Consider the following 21,893-nt stretch of genomic DNA (forward strand, 5'->3'; position numbering starts at 1 on the left):
TCCTAAGCTCAGAGCTAAGGCTTGAACAATTCCAATTCTCTGGGCATTCCTGTTTATTTTTTTATTCAGCCTCCAAAATGGCTGAGCATGTGCATGGACCACGCCTGAAGGTAGGGTTCATGGGGAATCACAAGCCATATCTTGTCTTTCTCACTCAGAGGTCAGCAGTGAAAATGGAGAGGCAGAAGATAACGTGGACAGCAGTGTGGTAGATGTACTGCACCAGAAATATCTCAACTCCAGCCTGTATCACAACACAAAGGAAGCACTAGGGAAAGTGGAGCTTGGACGGGGAAGCAAGCAGAGAGAATCCAAGCAGGGGCATGAGATCACCTATGCAAATGGATTCCTCACCCAGCTGTACTGGGTGTCCAAGCGTTCCCTGAAAAACCTCATCAGGAACCCACAGGCCTCCGTTGCACAAGTAGGTAACAACTGCTAAAAGTCTCACACTCCCTCTGCTCCCAGTCCCACCATCTGCGGTTTGAAGGATGGACTTTTCTTTTCAAAGGCGGCTCGGGAAATGGCAAAATCCCGTGCCACTGCCACTGAAGTGTAGTGAGATGCCCAACTACCTTTGTTGCCTTTGAAAAATACCTCCATTTTAGTTTAGATAAGCACGACTGCACTGAAGGTTGGGGAGTGGGGGGAAATGCTCCATTCTCTGATTCACATGGGGAGCTTCTAGGGTGACGTTAATTTTGTGCCTCACTTGAAACTGTAAGCTGGGTTATTCTTTGAGTGTGCTTCTAATCTTTCCCAGCCAAAGAAGATCAGAGGAAGGAGAAAGGTGAAGAGGATAAACTCAGAAGATTTGCCATAAAGCTTTTAATTGTGTGTCTCATAGGTATACTTTGACTCACAACAGTAGAGTTTTAGGCAGGTGTGAATCTTAAACCCCGCATATGCCTCAATAATAAGTTTGTCCCTATTTACTTATCTGAAGGACTCCCTTCTCCCTTTCTTTCCACTTCTAGATTGCAGTGACCATAATTCTAGCCTTGGTTGTGGGTGCTATCTTTTTCGGTGTAAAATTGGATCGAAGTGGCATTCAGAATCGGTAAGTTGGAAGGCCGCGGCTTTGCTCATTTTTCTATCTATAGCAGACAGTTTCAGCCCCAGGGAAGGCCTTGGGACCCACTTGGACCACAGAGGAGGGTTGGGTTCAGAAGCCTCACTGTGCTGCAGCACGTTGTTGCCGGAGGCCCTAAGGGGACTGCAGTTCTGTGGGGCTCACACATATGTACACAGGAGATGTGAAAGGGAAGATAAAGGAATAAACCTGGTTTTACAGCTAAGATCTACAGTAGCACAATTAAATATCTCCATTCTGTGAACAGAGACAGAAGAGCACTGATTTGATGGTACAGTGATATCTGAGGCTGCCAGTGTTAATCTAGACTTTTTGACTGGGGTTTTTTTTTGCCTTCTAGGGTTGGATCCTTGTTTTTTGTCACCACAAACCAGTGTTTTTCCAGTGTCTCTGCAATTGAGCTGTTCATCAGAGACAAGAAACTATTTGTGTAAGTAGTGAGGCACTTAGACTGTCTCATACCCTGGAATGACGCGGGGCAAGAATCTTACAGGCTAAACAAAACCATTTCCTCCAAAGTCAAAACTATTTCCTCCAAAGTCTTGACTGGTCCCTTGCAACATCAGGTTGTAACAGTAATGCTAAATTGATCTGTAGAGCAGGGAGCTGAAATGCAAAGAGTTGGGAGAAGGAGGGGAGAAATAAAGTGCTTTTACTTGCTTGCTGTATCACAGTTTATTGAGAAGCGCTTTTCCTGCCCACGTTTGGTAACAGCTGTTTTTGAAGTCTGCATGTGAATCCTGCAGACTGTGAACCCTGTCGTCCCTCTTGCTGACAGGGTTGAAACTCTGTCTTGGAATGATCCTAAAGTGGTAAAACTGCGCAAAGATGAAGGGAGAGATCTTGGAAAAGCTTCGCAAGGGATGCTCAGATGAAGAGGGCTGCTGGCTGGCTTACAGGAGCTCCCTAATAATCAAGCACATCTCTGTCTATATATATATGTATATGTGTTTGTATGTGTATGTATGTGAATGTGTGTATCTATTATATACACACATGTATATATGCATAGATGTTGCAAATGTAGTATGGAATAGCCTCCAGCTCATGGTATGAAAGGGCAAGAGGCAGATCCTATGCAGTAAAGACGAAATTGGAGATTTATGCCTGGAATACACATGTCCACCCACAGGTTGCTCAGAGCAGCCTAATATTGCCCCTAACAGCTGCTCAGGAGCAAATCTCCCTGACACTGACATTTCTGGCCAGTCTGCCCTGCTTACCAGCTTAGCTTACTAGCTGTGTCGGTGGGGATTTTGGCACCTCACCAATTAAAGCATCTTTTCATGAGCTCCATTAAGCAGCAAAACAGTCATAATGACATTTAATTGCCCTGTGAACTGGAGGTGAATTGATGTCCTAAAGCTGCCTTCCCATTGTTGGGTATCATTCCTTCTTGCCTGGAAGCAGCTGTATGAGTTAGCTGTGGATGAAGTGTTCCTCCAGCTAATAGCAGTCTAATACTTTCCCATAATCTTGTGTTAAGAATAATTCTTTTTGAAAAGAGATTTAGGAGCTTTCTTCCAATATGTTACTTAGCAGTCACATAGCCTTTCATTTGCTTTCCTTGGAGGGCGCTCAGTATGGCTGCAGGGCCTGTGAGGTAGATCAGCCCTTACTTCACAGTGTGGGAAGCGACAGCATAGAGAAAATAAGGAACTTGCATATAGAGAAGGTGTCAGTGGTAGAGAGAGCAGAAACCAGACACACACACATGCTGAGTCTGCTTCCTAGATAACCTCTAAACCTGTACAACTCCCTCCTTCCTGTCCTCGCAGCCATCAGTACACCAGTGGATATTACCGTGTGTCTGCCTACTTCCTGGCCTTGATGATAGGAGATCTGCTGCCCATGAGAACTGCTCCAGCCATCATATTCTCATGCATCAGTTACTGGATGATTGGTAAAGAATTGATGCTTTCATTGAACCTGCCATCTTCCAACACATTTGGTTTCTGACTTAGCCAGAGTCTAATTCCTTTATCTATAACATGAAACTAGTTGAACCTTCAACTGATCTGAGTGCTTGGCATCATAACTTCGGCGGACTCTGGGGCAGGGGCAGAGACACCAGCAATCTGAGGGACCTGCTTGACCACATCTTTCAGTAGTCCTCTTTGGGCCTTTGGAGCTCGCATAGTTCCTGCCAACTCCAAATTTGGTCTTTCTTCCTGCTTTCCTGGTCTTGTATAGGAGCCCAAGGGTACCTCTCTGGGATTCATAATGTGGTTGTTTACCGGACTCTTTCCTTTCTGTTTTTTGACAGGATACCAAGCTGTCGCAGGCCGCTTCTTCTTCTTCATGCTGACCCTGATACTGGTGTCGTACACTGCCACGGCCATGTCTCTGGCTATCAGTGCTGGGATGGATGTGGTGGCTGTGGCCAATCTGCTCATCACCATTTGTTTTGTCCTGATGCTAGTAAGTATATAAGGGTGCATGTGCTCGTTTGGTGGAGGTGAGGAAGTGGCTGAGACAGGCTGAGAGGACTGGGTTGAGCCAGCCCTAAGCAGGCTGAGAATCCATGGTCCAGTAGCATATCGGCCCCATGCCGGTGATTTTATTGTCACTGTAGTCAAAGATGTACTTCTGTCAAACTCGTAATCTAAGGGTCAAATCATTGCTTAGGTACAGTTCAGTAGGTGTGATGCCACCAGTGCTTTGCTAACAGTGTGCCCCAAAAAGGAGTTGGTTTTTTTATAAAAAATTGTCCTTAGAAAAATGGATTTAAAAAAAAAATATCTTGCATTTCCAGTATTAGAAATCCAAGTAATCAACTAGATAATTTAAAAGGAAATAAACTTTAGATCAATTGATTTTATTGCATTAATTTTTGTTGCCCAGTGAGATTAGCAAGAGCATACCCTGTCTTTATTTTAATTCAGTATTGCCCTTGGGTTCCAGAAATTACTTCAATACTCTTCTTCAGGGACTTCTAATGAAGACAGCAAGTGAGAGAAAGGAATTTTGTCTACTCACAGATAAGGGATGTGAATTCTTTTTCAAAGAGATGATGTTAGTGATGAAACTTCTTGACTGTGAGGCCTACCAAGTTACCTTAGAGTAAAAAGTACTTTCTGTCAGGTGGTTCTTGGTAGCTGTCTGCATACAGGTCTTGCGCCTACACCACATCCCTTGTTCTTCGATTTGCAACTTAACCTGCTTTTTGCAATAAGCTGAGTGATAGTGTATAGCTTCAGAGGCTTCCTGTGGGTGTGAAGTGTGCATGCATAGCGAAGAGCAGCTGATGTACATTGAGTAAAGTCACAGTATATAAGGAATGGCACATGCACAGCTGGAAAGACAGCAGGGCAGGCACAAAAACACTTGTGATGAAGCACAGCCTGAAGCGTCACGTTTAGCTATGAAGTTCAATTATGCTAAGAAGTAAAAGGGCGAACATTGTTCCAGGCGTGAGAGAGAACGGATAAAAGATGTAGATCAGCGGAGGAAGCTGAAATAGTAACAGCCCTTAAGGGTACCCATGGTTTCCTTCTTGTTTCTCCACTTCCTCATCTCCCAGTCATCCTTTAGCCTCTGGCTAGCTCTACCATAGGACACAGTCCTCCAGAGTAAGAAGCTGTCAGCATGCATGCTTCTTAGCTCACATGTGGATGTAGAAAACCTTTCGACCTCTTTGCAAGCAGTTAACTAGAGTACTTGGGTGTGCTGTTGGGCCAGCTGGCTGGAAGTGCTGCAAGGTTTGAACCTCATGCATGTAGGCACAGGGATAACAGCAGCTGGAGGTCTGTCTATCTCAGTGCGCCTCTGCAGCTCTGTGCAACTGCAATATCTGTGCAGGAACAGCATTGTTTGCAGTAAACAGAGTTTGTGACTCATTAGTCTCTTCTGTTCTATTTCAGATCTTTTCAGGCCTCTTAGTAAACCTCCCTTCTGTAATGGGCTGGTTGAACTGGCTTAAGTACTTCAGCATCCCCCGATACGGCCTCACTGTGAGTAGAAAGTAGCATCGGTCTCCTGTGAGTAATGTTGCTACACTTCTGGTTCCTGGAGAGGTTTTGAATATAAATTAAGTTATCTTAAAAGTCAGATTTGTTTTCTTTCCTTGCATGGACGTGGTAAAAGAACAAACCAGCCAACTCTAAAAAGGAAGCCAAAGTTAATCTCTGTGTGAGAGGTGAAAGTCACTGAGACTGAACAAATCCTTTGTGCCACAAAATTCGTGCTGCTTGGACAGTAGCAGAGCGAGCTGTCCCGTGAGGAGCTAATTCCTGGCCTGAATAGTCGATCTCTGTGGTTTAGAATAAAGTCAAATATTGTGTGGCCTTTCCAGAGACTGCTGTTTGGGTGGTTGGTCTGAGGTTAATGACTGTCCAACTGATTAAAGTATAAAACCTGAGTGTCTCTTCCGCATGGCTTCCTCTGAAGTGAAGTATGACTTACTGCCATTTCTGAAAAGGGTCTGTGGTACCAGAAGTCTAAGGGTGCAGCTGCGTGAAACACAGTAACTAGACATAGCAGGTGACCCACTGGTCACAGGTGGGAGTTGTGCTTCCATCTCCTGTCTTCCTACTGGCCAAGCCTATTTGCGAGGAATAGTTTCCTACCTTTGAACAAAAATGAGTTAAGTGAATGCTGGAGCTGGTGCAGGGTGGTGTGGGCAGGGCCATGTTGACCGACAGTGGAAGAGAAAGGTAGGATCAGGGAGAGGGAGGGGATGTGTGAGACCTTCCCTGTTTGGTTATTGCTGGGATATTTTATCAGTTGCTGAATGTGGAAGTGTCCCCTGAGATTGCAGTTAGCCCAGGATGCCAGTGCAAGGGAACCCTTCCCCTCTTGCCTTGGCTGACTGTGCCACCTGCCTCCGTGTGCTGGCGCTGGGGAGTCTGCATTGACCCAAGTGAATGTGGGTGAACAGGAACTTGTAGCTGGCAAGACAGAAACCCATGGCTAAATCACTGAAATGTAACTTTGAAGCCAAAGACTCAGAAACCAAACCATCCTGCACATAAGAACGTGGAGCAGTTCCTCAGAAAGGCACTGATTAATAGCTGCAGAATAAAAATATACGATTCCAAGAATGGTGATGCGTCTTCTAATAATCAAGTTCCTTTGAGGTGTTTCAGTTTTAGCACCCAAAATCACTAGCTCTGTAAAAAAATCTGATGTCCTCCTCTTTCCCTAGGCTCTTCAGGTGAATGAGTTCAGAGATCTCTACTTCTGTGGTGGGAGGAATCCAAATGTTACAGCATCTGTGGGAGATGTGGGCAGTTGTCCCCCCGATATTTCAGGAGAAATGTAAGTCTCTAACTTGGGGTGGTTCTTGGGCCCAAATTGTGATGGCTTGCTTAAAGAGAAGCCTGACTGTTTCAAATGTTTATATTATTCACAGAATAACCACTCGCAGGCCAGTGTCGATAATATGTCCCAAAAGAATGTATTTTAGGATTATGTAGTAAAACTTCACAATTACCCAAGAGTGAAGTAGGGATGTAGAGTTTTTACTCCTAAAAATAGGCAGATGAGCTAAATTAAATTTTGTTTTTGATAACCTAGCCCTGGCTTATCAGTTTTCTTAAACCCAGGGTCACTTAGCGGTGGAAACATGTGGACAGTTACAAAGTCGTTGGGAAGCAGTAGACCTGTGATCAGAAACATGCCTGCTGCTCAGAGCTTGTTTGTACATATTAGCCTCCCTGCAGATACATCAGAGCACCAAGGTATCCATCTCCCAGTACTGCTGCCCCATTTGAAATACTCTTATCAATACCTTAAGCTGTAGCCATGCAAGTATTTCATGACACATGCTAGAAGGTTGGCAAACGGAGATTACTCTGTGCTAGAGCACTTGTTTCCACAGCTTTCGGACCCCAAACCCCTGCTATGGACCTCCAGCGATTGCTGTGTGAAACCAATACTTTTGTTCTTACGACAGCTTAACGTGGTTCTGAGGTTTACTCATAAATTGGCAGCTATCTGTGAAGAACAAGTAGGATGCTACTGGAAAATGATGAGAACCGGAGATCTAGATTTGTCCCATAGGCTTTTCTTAGTCATAGGTTATGAAGTTACTCTGTCACCTGTTTTGCAGAGTTGAGGGTAGAAAAATCTTTGTGGAACAGGAAAAAAAGTAACTACCTGAAGACTTGCACCACAAAGTAGTACCAGCTTCTGCCCCGTGCTTTTCTGCAGGTGTTCTGGCGAAGCATACCTGTGCAGCCAAGGAATCTCACCGACCAACTGGGCAATGTGGGAAAACGTAGTGGCTCTCTTCTGCATGACTGTTATCTTCCTCATCATTGCCTATGCTAAACTCCGGTTTATGAGAAAGTTCACGTAGACTCCTGCGTTGCCTTGCTCTGCAGCTTCTCCTGTCTTAAAATTGCAAAGCTTGTTAAGGCCTACTGGAGGTTGCTGAAAGATTTCAACTGACTTTACTGGACTTCAGATGGGAACCCTGTTGCCTTGTTTCTGGAGCATGATTTCCACGTGATTGTATGATTTTGGTTTTTAAGAAGAAATGCATGAATGTCTATTGCATAAGTGATTTTTTGGTAAGAGAATATAATTCTCATAATTCCTTAGGTACCTAGCAAAATATATATTGTAAAGCATTCTTCTTCTGTGGCCAACTTATACAGGAAATGCTTGAAGGGAAATATTTTCCTTTGAACATGTGAACCTCTCCATCACAAATGGTATGAGCATTTATGCATTGATATGTTGCCCCTTGTTAGTGCCTGTCACATCTGAGGAGAGCCAGAGACCGTTCACAGTGTGAGCTTGAAGTCAGTACAGGGAGTGAGCGCTCCTTGCCAAGCAAGAACACTTACACTACTAGTAGCTTCTCAGTGGAAGCTACTTGCATAAACAACTTTTGCTTGATTAAAAACTAAACAGCAGTGGTCGAAGACATCTCATCTAAGAAAAGTGAGAAATATATACTGTAAAAAAAAACCTAAGCACCCCAACCCCCCCAAAACCCCCCACCAACAGCAAAAAATGCATATACTACTTAAAAGGAGGGGAGGAAATTCCCTTTCTTTTTTCTTTAAAGATTTGTATACTTAGCAATGGCAGATCTTTTTAACAGACAGGGCTTAGCTGCACCACCTATATGTAGTGCTGTTTACTCTATGGACTGAAAAACCCGTGTAGATGCTCCTGTGGCAACTGCAGCAACACTTAACCACAGACACCGCAGGAGAAACTGTAGCAAGCCAGCTCACCATATTGTTAGCAAAAGTGGAGCTGCTTTTCAGCTGTATTAGAGACCCTCAGATGGGAGCGGACCAGCTAAGCCGAAGGAAGATGTCCTCAAACACAAGTCTAGAGAGTTAGCTTGTGAGGGCCAGGCAAGCAACAGCCCTTGACACTGGCCTGCAGTGTGAAAGTGCTCCTGGTGCTCTTGCAATAAATGGTTCAGTTGTGGTGCGAGAAAGAGGGAAATAATCAAACTGACAGCGTGGCCACATCAAGCACAAGCCACGCTCTTTCTGTGCTGCTTCACTCTGTGTTACAGAAGTAAACCCATGCCACGTTTTACATCTCAGTGTCTTTCTCCTCCCACTGCGATGAAGGCTGTTTGTTCTTGCTTGTCCCCACAGCTGAAGCCCTCGCTCCCCTGGAAAAGCTGAAGGGTGGGCCTGGGAGAACCCCATGAGGTTCAACAAGGCCAAATTGAAGATCCTGCCCCTGGGTCGGGGCAACCCGCGGTACCAGCACAGGCTGGGGGAGGAAGGGATTGAGAGCAGCCCTGCAGAGAAGGACGTGCGGGTGCCGGGGGGTGAAAAGCTGGACGTGGCCCAGCAATGTGCGCTCACAGCCCAGAAGCCACCTGTCCCCTGGGCCGCATCGGGGGCAGCGGGGCGAGGGAGGGGGTTCTGCCCCTCTGCCCCGCTCTGGTGGGACCCCCCTGCAGCGCCGCCTCCAGCGCTGGAGCCCTCAGCACAAGGACACAGGCCTGTTGGAGCGGGGCCGGAGGGGGCCACAAAGATGCTCCGAGGGCTGGAGCCCCTCTGCTCCGGGGCCAGGCTGAGGGAGTTGGGGCTGTTCGGCCTGGGGGAGGGAAGGCTGCAGGGAGACCTTGTTGCGGCCTTCCAGTACTTACAGGGGGGCTATGGGTAAGATGGGGACAGCCTCTTCAGCAAGGCCTGTTGTGACAGGACAAGGGAAATGGTTTTAAACTAAAGGAGGAAAGATTTAGGCTAGATGTAATTAATTTTTTACACGGAGGGTGGTGAAGCGCTGGGACAGGTTGCCCAGAGAGGTGGTGGAGGCCCCATCCCGAGACACATTCCGGTCACTCAGGCACCCGCCGCAGGCGGGAGCGCGGGGCTCCCTTCCCGGCGCGGCCAGAGGCAGGGAGGGGGCAAGCGCCGGCTGCGGCCTGACCCGGCGGAGGGGGAGGGGGAGGGCCCGGCGGGCAGAGCCCGGCGCTGGAAGGCGTCGGTGGCGTCAGCGGCCACCGGGTAAAGCCACCGCCTTCCCCGGGACAGCGCATGCGCGGGAGCGAGGGGCGGGGCCGCGGCCTTGCGCGGAGCCGAAGGCGGAAGTAGGCGCCCGCGGGAGGGGGCCCGTCGCCATGGCGACCGCGGCGGAGGGGCTGCCCGAGGCCGGCGTGCAGCCCGCCAAGCGTAAGGGGCCGGGGCTACCGGGACCGGGCCTGACACCGAGACCGGGCCGGGTTTGCCCCTCGGCCCCGCGGCGGGTGCCGGGCCCTGCCAGACCGCGGCCTGCTCCCGCAGCCGCCTCTCAGCGGGAAGGGCCCCGGCTGTGGGGTGGGAGCCTGCCCGCGGCCCCGTTCACGCCGGCCGGGCGCTGCCCTGGGGCCCGGCGGCTGTACCCCCCGGCCCCCTGTGCCCGTCACCCCCCGGGGCCGCTGCTTCGGCCGGCGAGAGCCGCGGGCCTGGCGCAGGCGTCGTGTTCAAGCCGGCAAAAGCTGCCGGCAGAGGAAAGAGCATCGTTTCGGGTTGAGGAGGAGGGGCTGCACTGCTCCTGCTGAGGGCAGGACGAGGGCAGGTTGTGGTAGAAATGGGTTTGGAGAAGAAAAATGGTGCTTATCGTTTCCCGCTGGTGGGGATCTGTTGCAGCCCGTCGTGGAACGGGCTGGGGAAGGCTGTTCTGTTCCGAGTCAGTGACTGGAAGTGAACATGAGTAGCGTTGTGCACAAAGTCATCCAAAAGTTCTCCCCAAATTCCTTTCCTGTCGTCTAAAGCACAGGAGGGGGGCTGGTGTGTGCGAGTGTGGTCAGGCCAGGTGCCTACCTCTTAAATGCTCCCTAAAGGATTATTTTGAAATAATCTTGACACTACCTCAAGGAAAGTGCATAGGTTTGTTACTCCTCGTCGTAAAGTAGGCAGCTTATACGGAAAGTAGGCGTAGTCAATTTGAAGGGTTAAAAATGGGACTGTTCATGGTGTGTTTCTGTACCTGCTAACTTTCCACTAACCCTGTAATGTCTGTACCCTGATTAGAGGATCCTGCTGTTGAAACAGCGGAGGAAGCCAAGGAACCTGCAGAGGCAGACATCAATGAGCTCTGTAAAGACATGTTCAACAAAATGGCCACTTATTTAACCGGTGAACTGACAGGTAAGGCACTACAATACTGACCTGCAAGTAAGTTTTTGTTTCTTTTCATTTTCTTTTAAAGAAATGTGTTGCATAATTTGTCTAAACTATACCTATTTAGATCATACCTAGTAAGACTGGCAGTTCAAGTCTGGCATGTTGCTAGATTACTAACACCACTGAGATTAGTCATATTAATGAAGCCCCAGAATAGCACATTTTTCAAAGGAATTCAGTATGATATCAGTAACTTAAAAAAATTCTTTTTAGTCTTGCAGAACCTTGTACATAGAAAAACAAACAAACAAACAAAGGGGTCTAGGTTAAGAAGGACTAGAAGAGAAGCATGACTGAGAGTGGAACACCTGCAGCTCTTTTGTTTCTGAGTAAGAGCAAGGATGATACACAGTTTTTCTAACATTCATGCTTTAGAATAAACTGCTGTGCAACATTAACTGGAGCAAAGTAAACTGCTCAACAAATTAGTGCATTCCATAAGCTCTAATTTTGAAAGCACTCCACAGCGCTTCTGATGTGCATGGACTTGGAGGGGTCATGGTACAGATCGGCAGTCTGGATTTGCACTATCAGTTTTGTAAACGAAAGTGTTTAACTGACAGAATAAAAGTAGAAATGTGAGTAATTTATCTCAAAAAAAAAAAAATTGCAAGTGAATAAGTATTCATCAGTCCAGTTGATTTTTACTATTCACAAAATGTCATCTCTCTTTTTGTAGAACGTTATACTAATAGCTGTATTACCCTCTAAAATGTTATGTTGTTACGTTTGGCTATTGGTTTGAAATCTCTTGTCCTCTTGAAGAGTCTGCACCCAATTCAAACTGCATCAACTTCTCATTAGAATAAACTCTCTTCTTTTTAAGCCACCAGTGAAGACTACAAACTCTTGGAAAACATGAATAAGCTGACTAGCTTGAAGTACCTAGAAATGAAGGATATTGCTATAAACATCAGTAGAAATCTGAAGGATTTAAATCAAAAATGTAAGTAAAGCAAATAGGGTAAGGGTATAATGAACAGTACACATGTTTGGGAAATGAAGCATCTAAGATAGTTCATGCTCCATTAGCTGCTGAAGGAAAGAAAACTGACTGAAAATAGAATACAGTGCCAATTGTGTGTATTTCTTTACAGTTACAGACTATGTAGAGTAGCACAAGAGAAAACACATCTGAATTTATGTCCTGTTTTACCCAAATTTTGGATCCGTTATGAAATAATGCTTTGTTTGATTCATGTTGTATTGTTACTTGTGTTGAGTCCAGCCAGTACTCTCAAACATTTCATACTTTTCTGGAACACGGCTATCAATATCAGCACTTGATTTTGGGGCAGGAGGAAGAAGGAGCTTTTAAATTGTTCTAGCTGGAGAATGTAATGAGAATTCTTGTGTTTGAAGTGTGACCTTTTTCTTGGAAGCTAATTACTGAGATCTGACAGATAGGATTTGTCTTCCTTTTTTAAGATGCTGCTCTTCAGCCGTATCTGGAACAAATCAACCTAATTGAGGAACAGGTTGCAGCTCTGGAGCAGGCAGCTTATAAATTGGATGCATACTCCAAAAAACTTGGTAACTATTGTCCTGTACTGTTACTCCCTGGAAGCGTAGTCCCTTGCAAGGGGATTTAAAAATACAGAGTAAACTCCTCAGTATAACGAGCCTGAGCTGCAGAGTAGCCTATGCTGCTTTTGAGCAGCGAATATTGTATGTGAAGTGGCAAGTGTTGGGAAAGGATTAATGTAACTTGATATATGGAGGTGGACTAGCACAGGTATTATTGAACTACAGCTTATTAGTGAGGCTTGAGATCTCTCTTACAATATGCACTGACCCAAATTTTAAAGACATGTGCTTAATCCTGCAAATAGAGGGATACATAAAGTTCTACCAGGCACCCAAGTCCCCTTGGCTTAAATTAATATTAGTTGTCTGACTTAAGCACCTGGTTCTTAAAAACTTTACGGTAGTTGTATTTGCCTAAATGCTTTAGTAAAAAATGACCGAGTGATACTGTGAATTAACTTGAATCTTAAGATGTATATTAAGGATTCAAAGCTTACAGGATTCAAAGCTTTTACCTATCCAGTCCTAAAATATTGTTGTTTTTCCTTCTGCAGAAGCCAAGTACAAAAAACTGGAGAAACGATGAAATTACAACAGTATTTAAGTTGGAGTTGGGCTATGAGTCAGACTGATCCCTGCTTAAGTTGCACAACAGCAATTTTGTATGTTGACAAGGATTTGGTTACAGCTAACATCAAGACTGGTAACTTTTTCTGTCTATTGAATACAGTAGGCTGTATTCAGGCTTAAGGCCGAGTAATATTTTCCTCTTCTCAAGAGGTTCTGTTGCCTCAGTCGTTCTGCAGTGAAAAGTAGAAGCCTACCCCTAACCTGTACGTTGATACTGGCTATCTGTGTGTTAGTCCTATGTCCCACGTGAAGTACTCTATCTAGGAAGAGCACTCCATAACCTATAAAGACATTTTCCCTTAGTAGCAGAAGGACCTAAACTTTTTTCTTCATTGAGCTCTGCGTTGAGAAGATACCTGGGCCTTTGGAGTTATGAGCATTGTACTGAAAACACTTCATTTTGGTATCCACCTTTATCTGTTTGAAATAGAGAGACTAATTATTATAAATTTACAATAAAACAACTTGCTGCATTTGTCTCTCTGGAATCTCAAATTCCTGTTGGAAAGATGATGTAAGTTGTCTCTTTATTTTTTCAAAGGGTCTATTGATAAAGACAAACTCCATCCAGCTACGAGAGATCATAGAAGAGAACATGTTTTAAACTCTATGTCAAGTATTCCTGCAACTATATTCTTTGACTGTCTGGCCCTCGGGTGAAATTGCAAGAAGTATTGCTTTATCACATGCTCAGTTGACTTAGCAGATCCTTTCTCTACTTTACCAATTAATTTTGATCCTAGTAGTTTTTGAAGAGGTATGCCCAGCACAAAAAGCTGCTTCTCTACCAGATTAACAGTGTTCCAAATTGCTAATCTAGCAGAGCCCTTCTTACTGAACAGGTACTCCTATTCTGAGTTTTTTTTTTTACCCGGTATCTATTGACCCTGACTAGTTCAAGCTGGCTGTTGAGTGAGTTGCAGCTGAGGATAGTACAAGTGCTGATGTAGCAAAGAAGTGGTTCCAGCTTCCCACAGGCTGTTCAGAAGAATGTCCTGTCAGGTGCCAGTGTGGTAAAGATCATAATGTTGTCAGTCAACGTACAGTCACTGTAAGTAGTCAAGATGGACACTTTTCCCTAGTGCTATTTAAAAGCGGTGAGGCAGATGACCTTCAAGAGCCTTCACCGTTACTTTAAAAATCCTGGGTTTAAAGTAGAACATACTGTTCTATATGGCCTTGATGTAGGGTTTGAGGAAGGGTTGAGTTCACTTTGAAAAAAGGCCTTTTTGGGATGAGCATCTTTAAAGAACAGGGATTAGTCTCCCAGAGGTATCCAGCCATTTGCATCTATTGCTTTTTCCATAGTTAGCTCAAAGATGACTCTTCTACCTGTGAAAGCAAATTAGACATTTTAGTGTTATCAAAGCAACATCCTCCAATGCGGGTGAGTTATCATTTCTGTGTTGGAGGAAATTTTACCACATAGAACAGCAGCCTGTTTTAAAATCTGACAGATTGTCATCTTCTCAGGATTCATGGTGTGTTTGCAGTTCTGCTGAACAAGAGGATCTAGCCAGCCAGATGTAAAGTCCTCATGCCTAGAGACTGGTATTTGAATGGTCGCTTGAATGGCGGCCTGCAAGGTGGCAGACAATCCAAAAGTCCTGTTTCTCCAGTGTTTCATGCATCTGTAGATTATACAAGAGGTAGACGTGATTCAGCCAGACTCCCCAGTGTTTTTGATAGCACCATCCTTTCTCTCTGCCATTGTGGAGGAGAATCACATACGTTTGGCTGCTGGTGTAAAAGCTTGAGGGTGCTGCTCAGAGCTCCTAAATTCCCTGGAAGAACTGAGGACTTTCATTACAGCGTATAGCACTTACAGGTGATCAGGGACTAAGCTTCCAGCCATATGCAAGTCCCCTCCCTGGGCCCTACCCATCTCTAAGAACAGAAAAGTTACTGATTCATATCAGGTTGGAAATGGTCTGGATTGGTGGACATCATCCAGAGCTGGCCAGCCACTGAAATGCTTACCAGGGCAGATAGTTCTAGAGTCGAAACAAGATCACTGATCTTCCAGCCTAGTGATCTCTTTGATTCCCAGCTCTTTCTGGGAAGACAGTGCTAGAGGCACTGAGCAGATGCTGGCACACAAAAGGATTGTTCACTGCAGGGATGCAGCTGGCCCTGTGCTCTGGCTAGGTGCGGGGGCCAAGATCAAGGGTGGCAGTTGTAGCCCAAGGAATTACAATGGAGAGCTGGCGATCTGCATTCTAGCAATGATCATCTCCTTGTGATAAGAATAATAGCAAGCCATGAGTGCCAGTGACTTGTCCTATTGCATGGCAGCAAGCCAGATGAATTCTGCTCATGGCACATGACCTGCAAATCAAGTATTGGACATAGAGTGTGGCCGGACACGCTCTGTGCTCCAGTGGCAGCGCGCTGCCAATGTCATTGCAAGTCCTCTCCGTTTTTGCACATGGACAATATGCTCAGACCCTCAGTGAGGGACAGACTGCACAGGTGTAAGGCAGGTATGGAGCTGGTGTATGGCAGCCCTGCTCGGTCTTAAGATGAGTCCCAGTCACCTTCCCTTTTGCTTAACACTGACTGTCCACGCTCCAGTTGGGATGCCAAAACTCATAGATCCACAGTAAGAAGGGTTCACTGGGCTCATAAGAGCAGCCTTTCTGCATAAATTCCTGAAGTGGCCTAGAAGAACGGCACGGCTCTCCTCTCTGTTTTGTGTTTATATCCTCTAGCACCTCCAGCTGCCTTGGACCCGGTAGAGCACCTTATCGTCTTGAGCCCATGAGTTGGCATGTAATAGTGACGTTGTTTTGGGGCTGCTAGTCTTTCTTAAGAGAAAAGAGGAGTCAGGTATATGCCTAGCCCTTCTTAAGCATGGTTTAATGTACCAAGCTCATTCTGCAGCAGCAAGACTCTCCTTCCATAATGTCTGCCTGGAGCATGCTGTGTTGCCAAAGGCAGCTATGGACATGACAGGAGCCCATTAGGAAATTTTCCTAACATGCCAGGTAGATACAAGGATTCTCAGAGTGTTTGGGCAGCAAGGGTTGCACTCAAGGATAGGCTAGTGCTAGCCCTCCTGGGCACGAGGGCTAGAGTTTGTCCTCTGCTCAGCAGAGAACAGGAAATTTGTGACTAAGGAGATTGTGACTGTACAAAACACCACTCTGGATTATGCACGTACTAGCTGTAAGCCCTAATCTCCAGCGACACCCCTATTTGGATCTGGTTTTGTACAGCTGCTGGCTTAGCCATGTGTTGTTTTAACCACAGGTGGATTTTCTAGTTTATTAAGAGATTCACTCACGACATGCAACCCAGCGTGCTGTTGGAAGGGCTAGGAAGCTGTGTGAGGGGGGCATAGAACATTTCAAGGGAAGATAACATGGCATTTCTCTGCTCACGGTCGTTCCTTGACAGGATTGCAGGAGGGCCACGAGGGGGCGATGTGTCAGCAGAAAACACTTCCACACGGTAAAGCAATAAAGGCAAAGGACCAAATCTTGTTCCTGTTGAAGATCAAGTTGCTTTTCTGCATATAGAATATACAATCCTATTTCACGGCTACAGAGGTGAAAACCTCCAGGAACTCTGAGGATGAAAAACCATCTAGCCATGCATTGCCATCAAGCGCTTAGTGTTTTCAGGTAAGAGAGCTAAGAAATAGCAAATTCCTTCACAAACTCCTGAGCATCCCACCTCCAGGAAGCAGAAATGGGAAGAGGAGCTTGTACCACAAGTGACTCTTTACTGGGAGGAAATTTTAGAGACTGACTGCCTGGCTGGCTGGAGGACTGTGTGACAGTGGTATCCCAATTAGGCCAAGAGCTGACAGCTGTGTTCCCAGCTCTGTCTTTGAGTAGCTATTCCCCTCTCTGCCTGAGGGCTCTCTGCGTGACTGGTAGAATCGAAGTCACAGCAAGGATGGCAGGTCCTTGGAGAGCAGCACCATAGAAGAGACACGATGAGCATACGTATTGGGGAAATGTGTAGTCCCAAAGCGGAAGCACAACTTGGTTGCTGCTCAAACGTTTCACCTGGAGAGTCCGTGAGAAGTTCCAGAGCAGGTACAGAGGTACAGGGGGAGACTACATCTCTAGCTCTTCTCTTCTCCAGCATTTCCTGGTGGAAAAGATAATAAGAAAGTAGCAGGTGCGTGAAGGAAAGGACACAGAAGAGAACGGAGGAAAGGGAGACCTGACAGGTGAGAGTCAAGAGGCGAAGTATCTCATCCAAGCGGTCTGTGCATCTGCTTCAGAGCTGAAGCAGCTCTTGAGGACTTGGACTGCAACTGCAAAGCAGGGGGTGAAAATCAGCCTAGCAAATACAGCTCTTTAAGCAGAAACAGAAATGTGCCGTTCCAGAGGATGATTTTTATCCCCAGCATCTTGAGACAGTCCTGCCCAGCTGCTCTAACAGGTTATTCTGAAGTCATCCAACTTTCAGAGCAGTTCTTTGTGGAGATGTCCACAGTCCTCAGAATGGGCTCTTAAATCATTGGTGGACCTGCAACGTGCCCAACAGCTGAAAAACAACTCTTCTAGAATGGAATATACTTTTTAACCTGGAACTCTAGGTTGAAGGGAAATGTTAAAAGATATCCAATGGGATGATAACCACGAGTGTATATAATGGGCTGAAGATAAATATGTTGCATTTGCAGCACCTCATCAGAAGATAAACATCAACAATAGTAATAGGCAGAAGACAAGCATGCTGTGAAAGTATGACAGGGTTTGTTAATGCAAGGTTTGTTGATGATTAATGGTTGTCCCTGCTTTATGATATTAAAGTAGAACAAGGGTGACCCTAAAAATGGTCACAAAGACTTAAAAATTAAAGCAGTTCATCCAAGTTTGTTGGCAGCAAGTGATTTTTTTGAACCAGTGTGTTTAGCCCAGAGGAAACGAGAGCAGCTATTGGTTACTTTTGAACTGCTGTCTTTACTGCAGGTTTCACAAAGCGAGCCTTCTAGGATGCAGCTTCTGCCCTTCCTGATCCCCCATCCCCGTCCCACGTTACAATTAAACGCCTGGGAGCCACAGTCATTTTCTTGCAGGTTTGCATTGTCTGCCTCCTTGTCTGTTCAGCATGGAGGAAGATGTAGGATGTCTGAAAGAGAGAAGCAGCCTCCTGGGCCAGTTCCTTTGCCCCTCATAGGAGACATGCTGCAGCTGGAGAATAATTTGCCTGAGGCAAGTGGATGTAGCTTAAAAGCTGTGTTCTTTTTTGATAAATTGTTTCAGGTCAGTAAGAAGTATGGTCCCGTGTTCACAATATGTTTGGGCTCAGTACGTGCAGTGGTGTTGTGTGGACCCTGTGCTGTGAAATAAGCTCCGATTGATTGACAAAGGTGTAGAGTTCAGTGGAAAAGGACTTATGCCAGTCCCAAAAGTTCTTCAGAGGAACAGGTACTTTTCTGTGAGATTCTTCCTAGGTAGAGTTGTTCTTTGGGGAGGATATAACTGAGAAGTCAGAAGCGGGCAGAGGTGATGCTTCATTTAGTGTAGGAGCAAAGCCTGGCAGAATCTGGAGACACCTTTGGCTCCCTGGCATTAAATGGTCCTCATCTCTTGCTCTTGTGGATGATAGCTGTTGCACCTTGTAAGGTCCAGGTTCTGACCTGGAGGGCAGACGGCTATAGTGGCATCCTCACACAGCTTTCCACCCCAGTAATGGCTATGTCATCCCAGTGGGACAAGTATATCTTAAGATAGCCAGGACTACCTTTCACTGGGGGCCTTTGCCCTCCCTTTCTCTCCCTCATTTCCGAAGAGTTGCATTAGGAGCACAGGGAGTTCAGGTAAGCACCTCTCACATGATAGCGAGTTAATGCATTGTACTTAAAGGCACTGCATAGGCAGTAGTTAAAGAGAGCAATGCAATACAGACATAATATAGGAAATCCATGCAATAAAATGGTAGGAACTATTTGCAATTTGAAATATAAAATGAATATGAGAATCAATGTGGGACGAGTGAATAGCTGTTCAAATTTAAAGGTAAATGTTGCTTTGAAAGATACTAAAAAGCATTTAACCTGGGAGTTATAGCAGGAAATCTTTTCTACCTCACCTAAGTACAGAAGCCAAATTTCATCATTTCATCTGAAAGGCAAAAGCTGGTGGAAAGACCAGTTCGTTTTTGCCTTCTGAAGTTTCTTATGATTAATGTTCTCTGGACCATGCAACCTAAAGCCTTGCTGAAGCTTAACTACCCATACTGGTTACTCATGCTTCTAACCTACAGCATGTACAATTGTTTTATTCCCTCTCCAGTGGTTATCAAATGCTGTTTCCTATAGCAGAGGCCACATTTTAGCCTATGAAGAGCATTTGGATTAGCCTGTATGGCTCTCAGAGCTTGTTATTTCTTGCAGTCTGTGAGCACAGGACAGGTCTCAAGGTCACCATTTTTAGGAAATTAATCCCCCTGTGCAAGATTTTGGGGTTTTTTCCTTTACTTTTCAAGTAACACCTCAGACAGCTGCAAATGAAACACATCAGGAAGCTGGAGCAGGGAGTCAGCTGGAACAGAAATTAGGTGCCACAAGCTAGACAGTAAAAGGTGTCATCTGTCCTTTGCCACCAGTTCTGTGATCTCGATCTAAAAAATGAGTAACCAAAGTGTGTTCTTGTGTGTGGGAGACTATTAAGAGGGCCACACATTGCAGCGAGGGGAAAAGCTGTGCTCCTTGAGTCTTCAGCGAAAGAGAAGCCAAGTGAGGCATACTCCACATGAGAGCTTGCGAAGGCAGAAGCGCAAGTGTGAAAACTCTCCGAGGGTCCCTCAGCTGCAAGAAGGTTGGAACCTTTGCTCTGTGTGTGTCTCTGTTGGGGGGGTGTATGTGTATTCCACAGCACACAATTATTGTGAGTTACGGTTATGACCCATGTGAAAAAGATCTGTGTATTTGTGTGCCAGACAGAAGGTCTGTTTAGAGAGGTTGAGTCCCAAAACCAAAGTTCTTCAGTGTTAATCAGTAATCCAGCAGAGAGCTTCGTCCTCAGGATAATGCAGCACTGGTGGGCCTCAGTATATGCTGTGTGAGACAAAGCCACTTTCAACTCGTAGGTCTCTTGACAGTCATATATAGCTCAACATGCTACCGTATAGAGTTATCAAGGGAGCACTGGCATCCCAAGAGGTCAAAATGTATCTCTGACATTTTTACTGGGAGAATCACTAAGAACCTTGGCAGCTGTGGATAAAACCACTATTTTCATAACTTTCTTTTTTAAATGCAGCTTTGGGAATTCACCAATGTCTCGGTGTCTGTCAGTTTTAGCTGGGACAGAGTTAATTTTCTTCACTCTAGCTGGCGCAGTGCTGTGCTTTGGACTTAGCATGAAAACAATGCTGAGATAACACACTGATGTTTGGCCGTTGCTGGGCAGCGCTTGTGCGAGTCAAGGACATTTCCAGCTTCCCAGGCTCTGCCGGGGGCACAAGGAGCCGGGAGGGGAGGGGGCACAGCTAAGAGAGGGGATTCAAACCATATCATGTAACGTCATGCCCAGTAGGTTACTGGGAGGGGCTGGTCGGGGGAGGGAGGCAGCGATCGCGGCTCGGGGACGGGCAGCGCCGGTCAGCGGGGGGGTGAGCGGCTGTGTCGCCTGTGTTTCTGGCTTTTTTTTTCCTTTTCCATTTTATTATAATATCATTATTGTCATTATTATCATTATTATCATAATCATTATCATTATAATTATTTTAATTGTAATTATTAAACTGTGCTTATCTCAACCCACAAGTTCCTCTGCTCTTCTGATTCTCCCCCCGTCCCACAGGGGTGGGGGGAGTGAGCGAGCGGCTGCGTGGGGTTTAGCTGCCGGCTGAGGCTGAACCACGGCAGTCCCCTTCCCTGTGGCTTGTGTGGGGGATGTAACATATATATGCACCTGGGGCTCTGGGATGCACTCTGCCCGTGATTTTTTTTTTCCTCTTCAACAAAAAGTTTAAAGATATTTGAGTTTACACATGGCTACTCCAAACTGCTTGCATTCGCCTTTGATCACCCCATCTCCCTTGACCCGCACTTATCCTGACTGTCCAGGCATACATGCAATTAATCTATGTACGTTATGTCGATTTATAATAGTAGCTCAGGCAAGTGCTATTGCCCTCTTAGGGGGAAGATGCTCAAGTACATTCATTTGCTTCACGGCGTTCTTCGCTCGGGGACACCTTTAGTGGGTTTGAGAACTTGCCGCGTCTTTTCTTCGCTAGCGCTTGCCCGGCTGACTGTTGCGTCTGTAGCTGCTCCCCAGCTTCTTAGAAACATCTTAGAAACTTGAGCTCACAGAGGTGCTTATGTTCTGCGAGAGGTATTTGGGAACTAATAGCAACAGCGCACAGAACGGATTAATGGAGTTTGAGAGCCACCTCGCCATGTGGCCAAGTGACAGGACATCGTGTCGGGTTTGCCACAGAGTTCATGCAGCTGCCTAGTCCTGCACGTGAGCAAGCAATGCACTGCCTGTACGGTCCCAGCAGGAGTGGAAGTCTAGACGACACTGAGTGATAGCTGACGGGGAGAGAGCGAGCAGTGTGGCTTCGTGGGACACAGAGAGCTTTTCAATGCTGGCTAATGTTTTAAACGTGATTTTCAGTTTAGTGGTGAACAAAGGTTGATGTGCTAAATCCTATTAACTAAGCATTCAAATTTTAAAAAAATCTGATCCTTAGTCTCCCAGGAGGTGGTAATACTACTTGGGGCTAAAGCAAGTTAATCCAGAGGAATTGTGAGTGCTTATTGGCACTGCTTTTTGTACCGCAGGTGACACAAAGTGAGGCTTCCAGGACACAGCTTTAGCCCTCCTCCGCTCTCAAAGCCCCGCTGCACGGACACGGTGGAGTCTCTGGAGACAAAGCTGTTTTCCCGCTGATTTGCCTTTTCAGCAAGGAGGAAGATGCCTGGGACAGGGAAGCTGCCCCGGGCTATTTGCTTTGCCTGTTTTAGTCATGGCACAGCTGAAGAGGAAGTGTGGAGTGCTTTCTTCTCTTTATCTGCTGAGACAACTCGGAATAGCTGATCTTCTTTGGTACATGGCGATAAACTAGTTGGTATTTTC

At 45.9% G+C, this 21,893-nt stretch overlaps 2 protein-coding genes across 4 annotated transcripts in view; both read left to right on the top strand.

Moving 5' to 3' along the window:
* Nucleotides 1–7,670, top strand: part of LOC142063632 (broad substrate specificity ATP-binding cassette transporter ABCG2-like) — a 184,427-nt gene extending 176,757 nt beyond the window's left edge. For all 3 annotated transcript variants that reach the window (XM_075107592.1, XM_075107594.1, XM_075107593.1), the window contains 8 exons: nucleotides 159–424; nucleotides 978–1,060; nucleotides 1,434–1,523; nucleotides 2,872–2,996; nucleotides 3,360–3,514; nucleotides 4,957–5,046; nucleotides 6,240–6,352; nucleotides 7,247–7,670. In XM_075107592.1, coding sequence (XP_074963693.1) covers nucleotides 159–424; nucleotides 978–1,060; nucleotides 1,434–1,523; nucleotides 2,872–2,996; nucleotides 3,360–3,514; nucleotides 4,957–5,046; nucleotides 6,240–6,352; nucleotides 7,247–7,394 — 1,070 coding nt within the window. In that variant the 3' untranslated portion in view covers nucleotides 7,395–7,670. The remainder of the gene's footprint in view (nucleotides 1–158; nucleotides 425–977; nucleotides 1,061–1,433; nucleotides 1,524–2,871; nucleotides 2,997–3,359; nucleotides 3,515–4,956; nucleotides 5,047–6,239; nucleotides 6,353–7,246) is intronic.
* Nucleotides 7,671–9,558: 1,888 nt separating this feature from the next.
* BLOC1S2 (biogenesis of lysosomal organelles complex 1 subunit 2) lies at nucleotides 9,559–13,313 on the top strand. Its single transcript, XM_075107354.1, has 5 exons — nucleotides 9,559–9,690; nucleotides 10,531–10,647; nucleotides 11,510–11,629; nucleotides 12,112–12,216; nucleotides 12,765–13,313. Exons 1-5 carry the CDS (start codon nucleotides 9,639–9,641, stop codon nucleotides 12,794–12,796), a joined length of 426 nt encoding a protein of 141 aa, XP_074963455.1. The 5' UTR covers nucleotides 9,559–9,638; the 3' UTR covers nucleotides 12,797–13,313.
* Nucleotides 13,314–21,893: the final 8,580 nt, after the last annotated feature.

Source organism: Phalacrocorax aristotelis, chromosome 12 (assembly GCF_949628215.1).
Source record: "Phalacrocorax aristotelis chromosome 12, bGulAri2.1, whole genome shotgun sequence".
Lineage (NCBI taxonomy): Eukaryota > Metazoa > Chordata > Aves > Suliformes > Phalacrocoracidae > Phalacrocorax > Phalacrocorax aristotelis.

Bases quoted from the DNA above. Each gene is read 5' to 3' on its own strand.
- BLOC1S2 (XM_075107354.1), top strand. From the start codon at position 9,639: ATGGCGACCGCGGCGGAGGGGCTGCCCGAGGCCGGCGTGCAGCCCGCC. The intron at 9,691-10,530 runs GTAAGGGGCCGG...TACCCTGATTAG, and splicing joins CGGCGTGCAGCCCGCCAAGC to AGGATCCTGCTGTTGAAACA. The intron at 10,648-11,509 runs GTAAGGCACTAC...CTTCTTTTTAAG, and splicing joins TTTAACCGGTGAACTGACAG to CCACCAGTGAAGACTACAAA.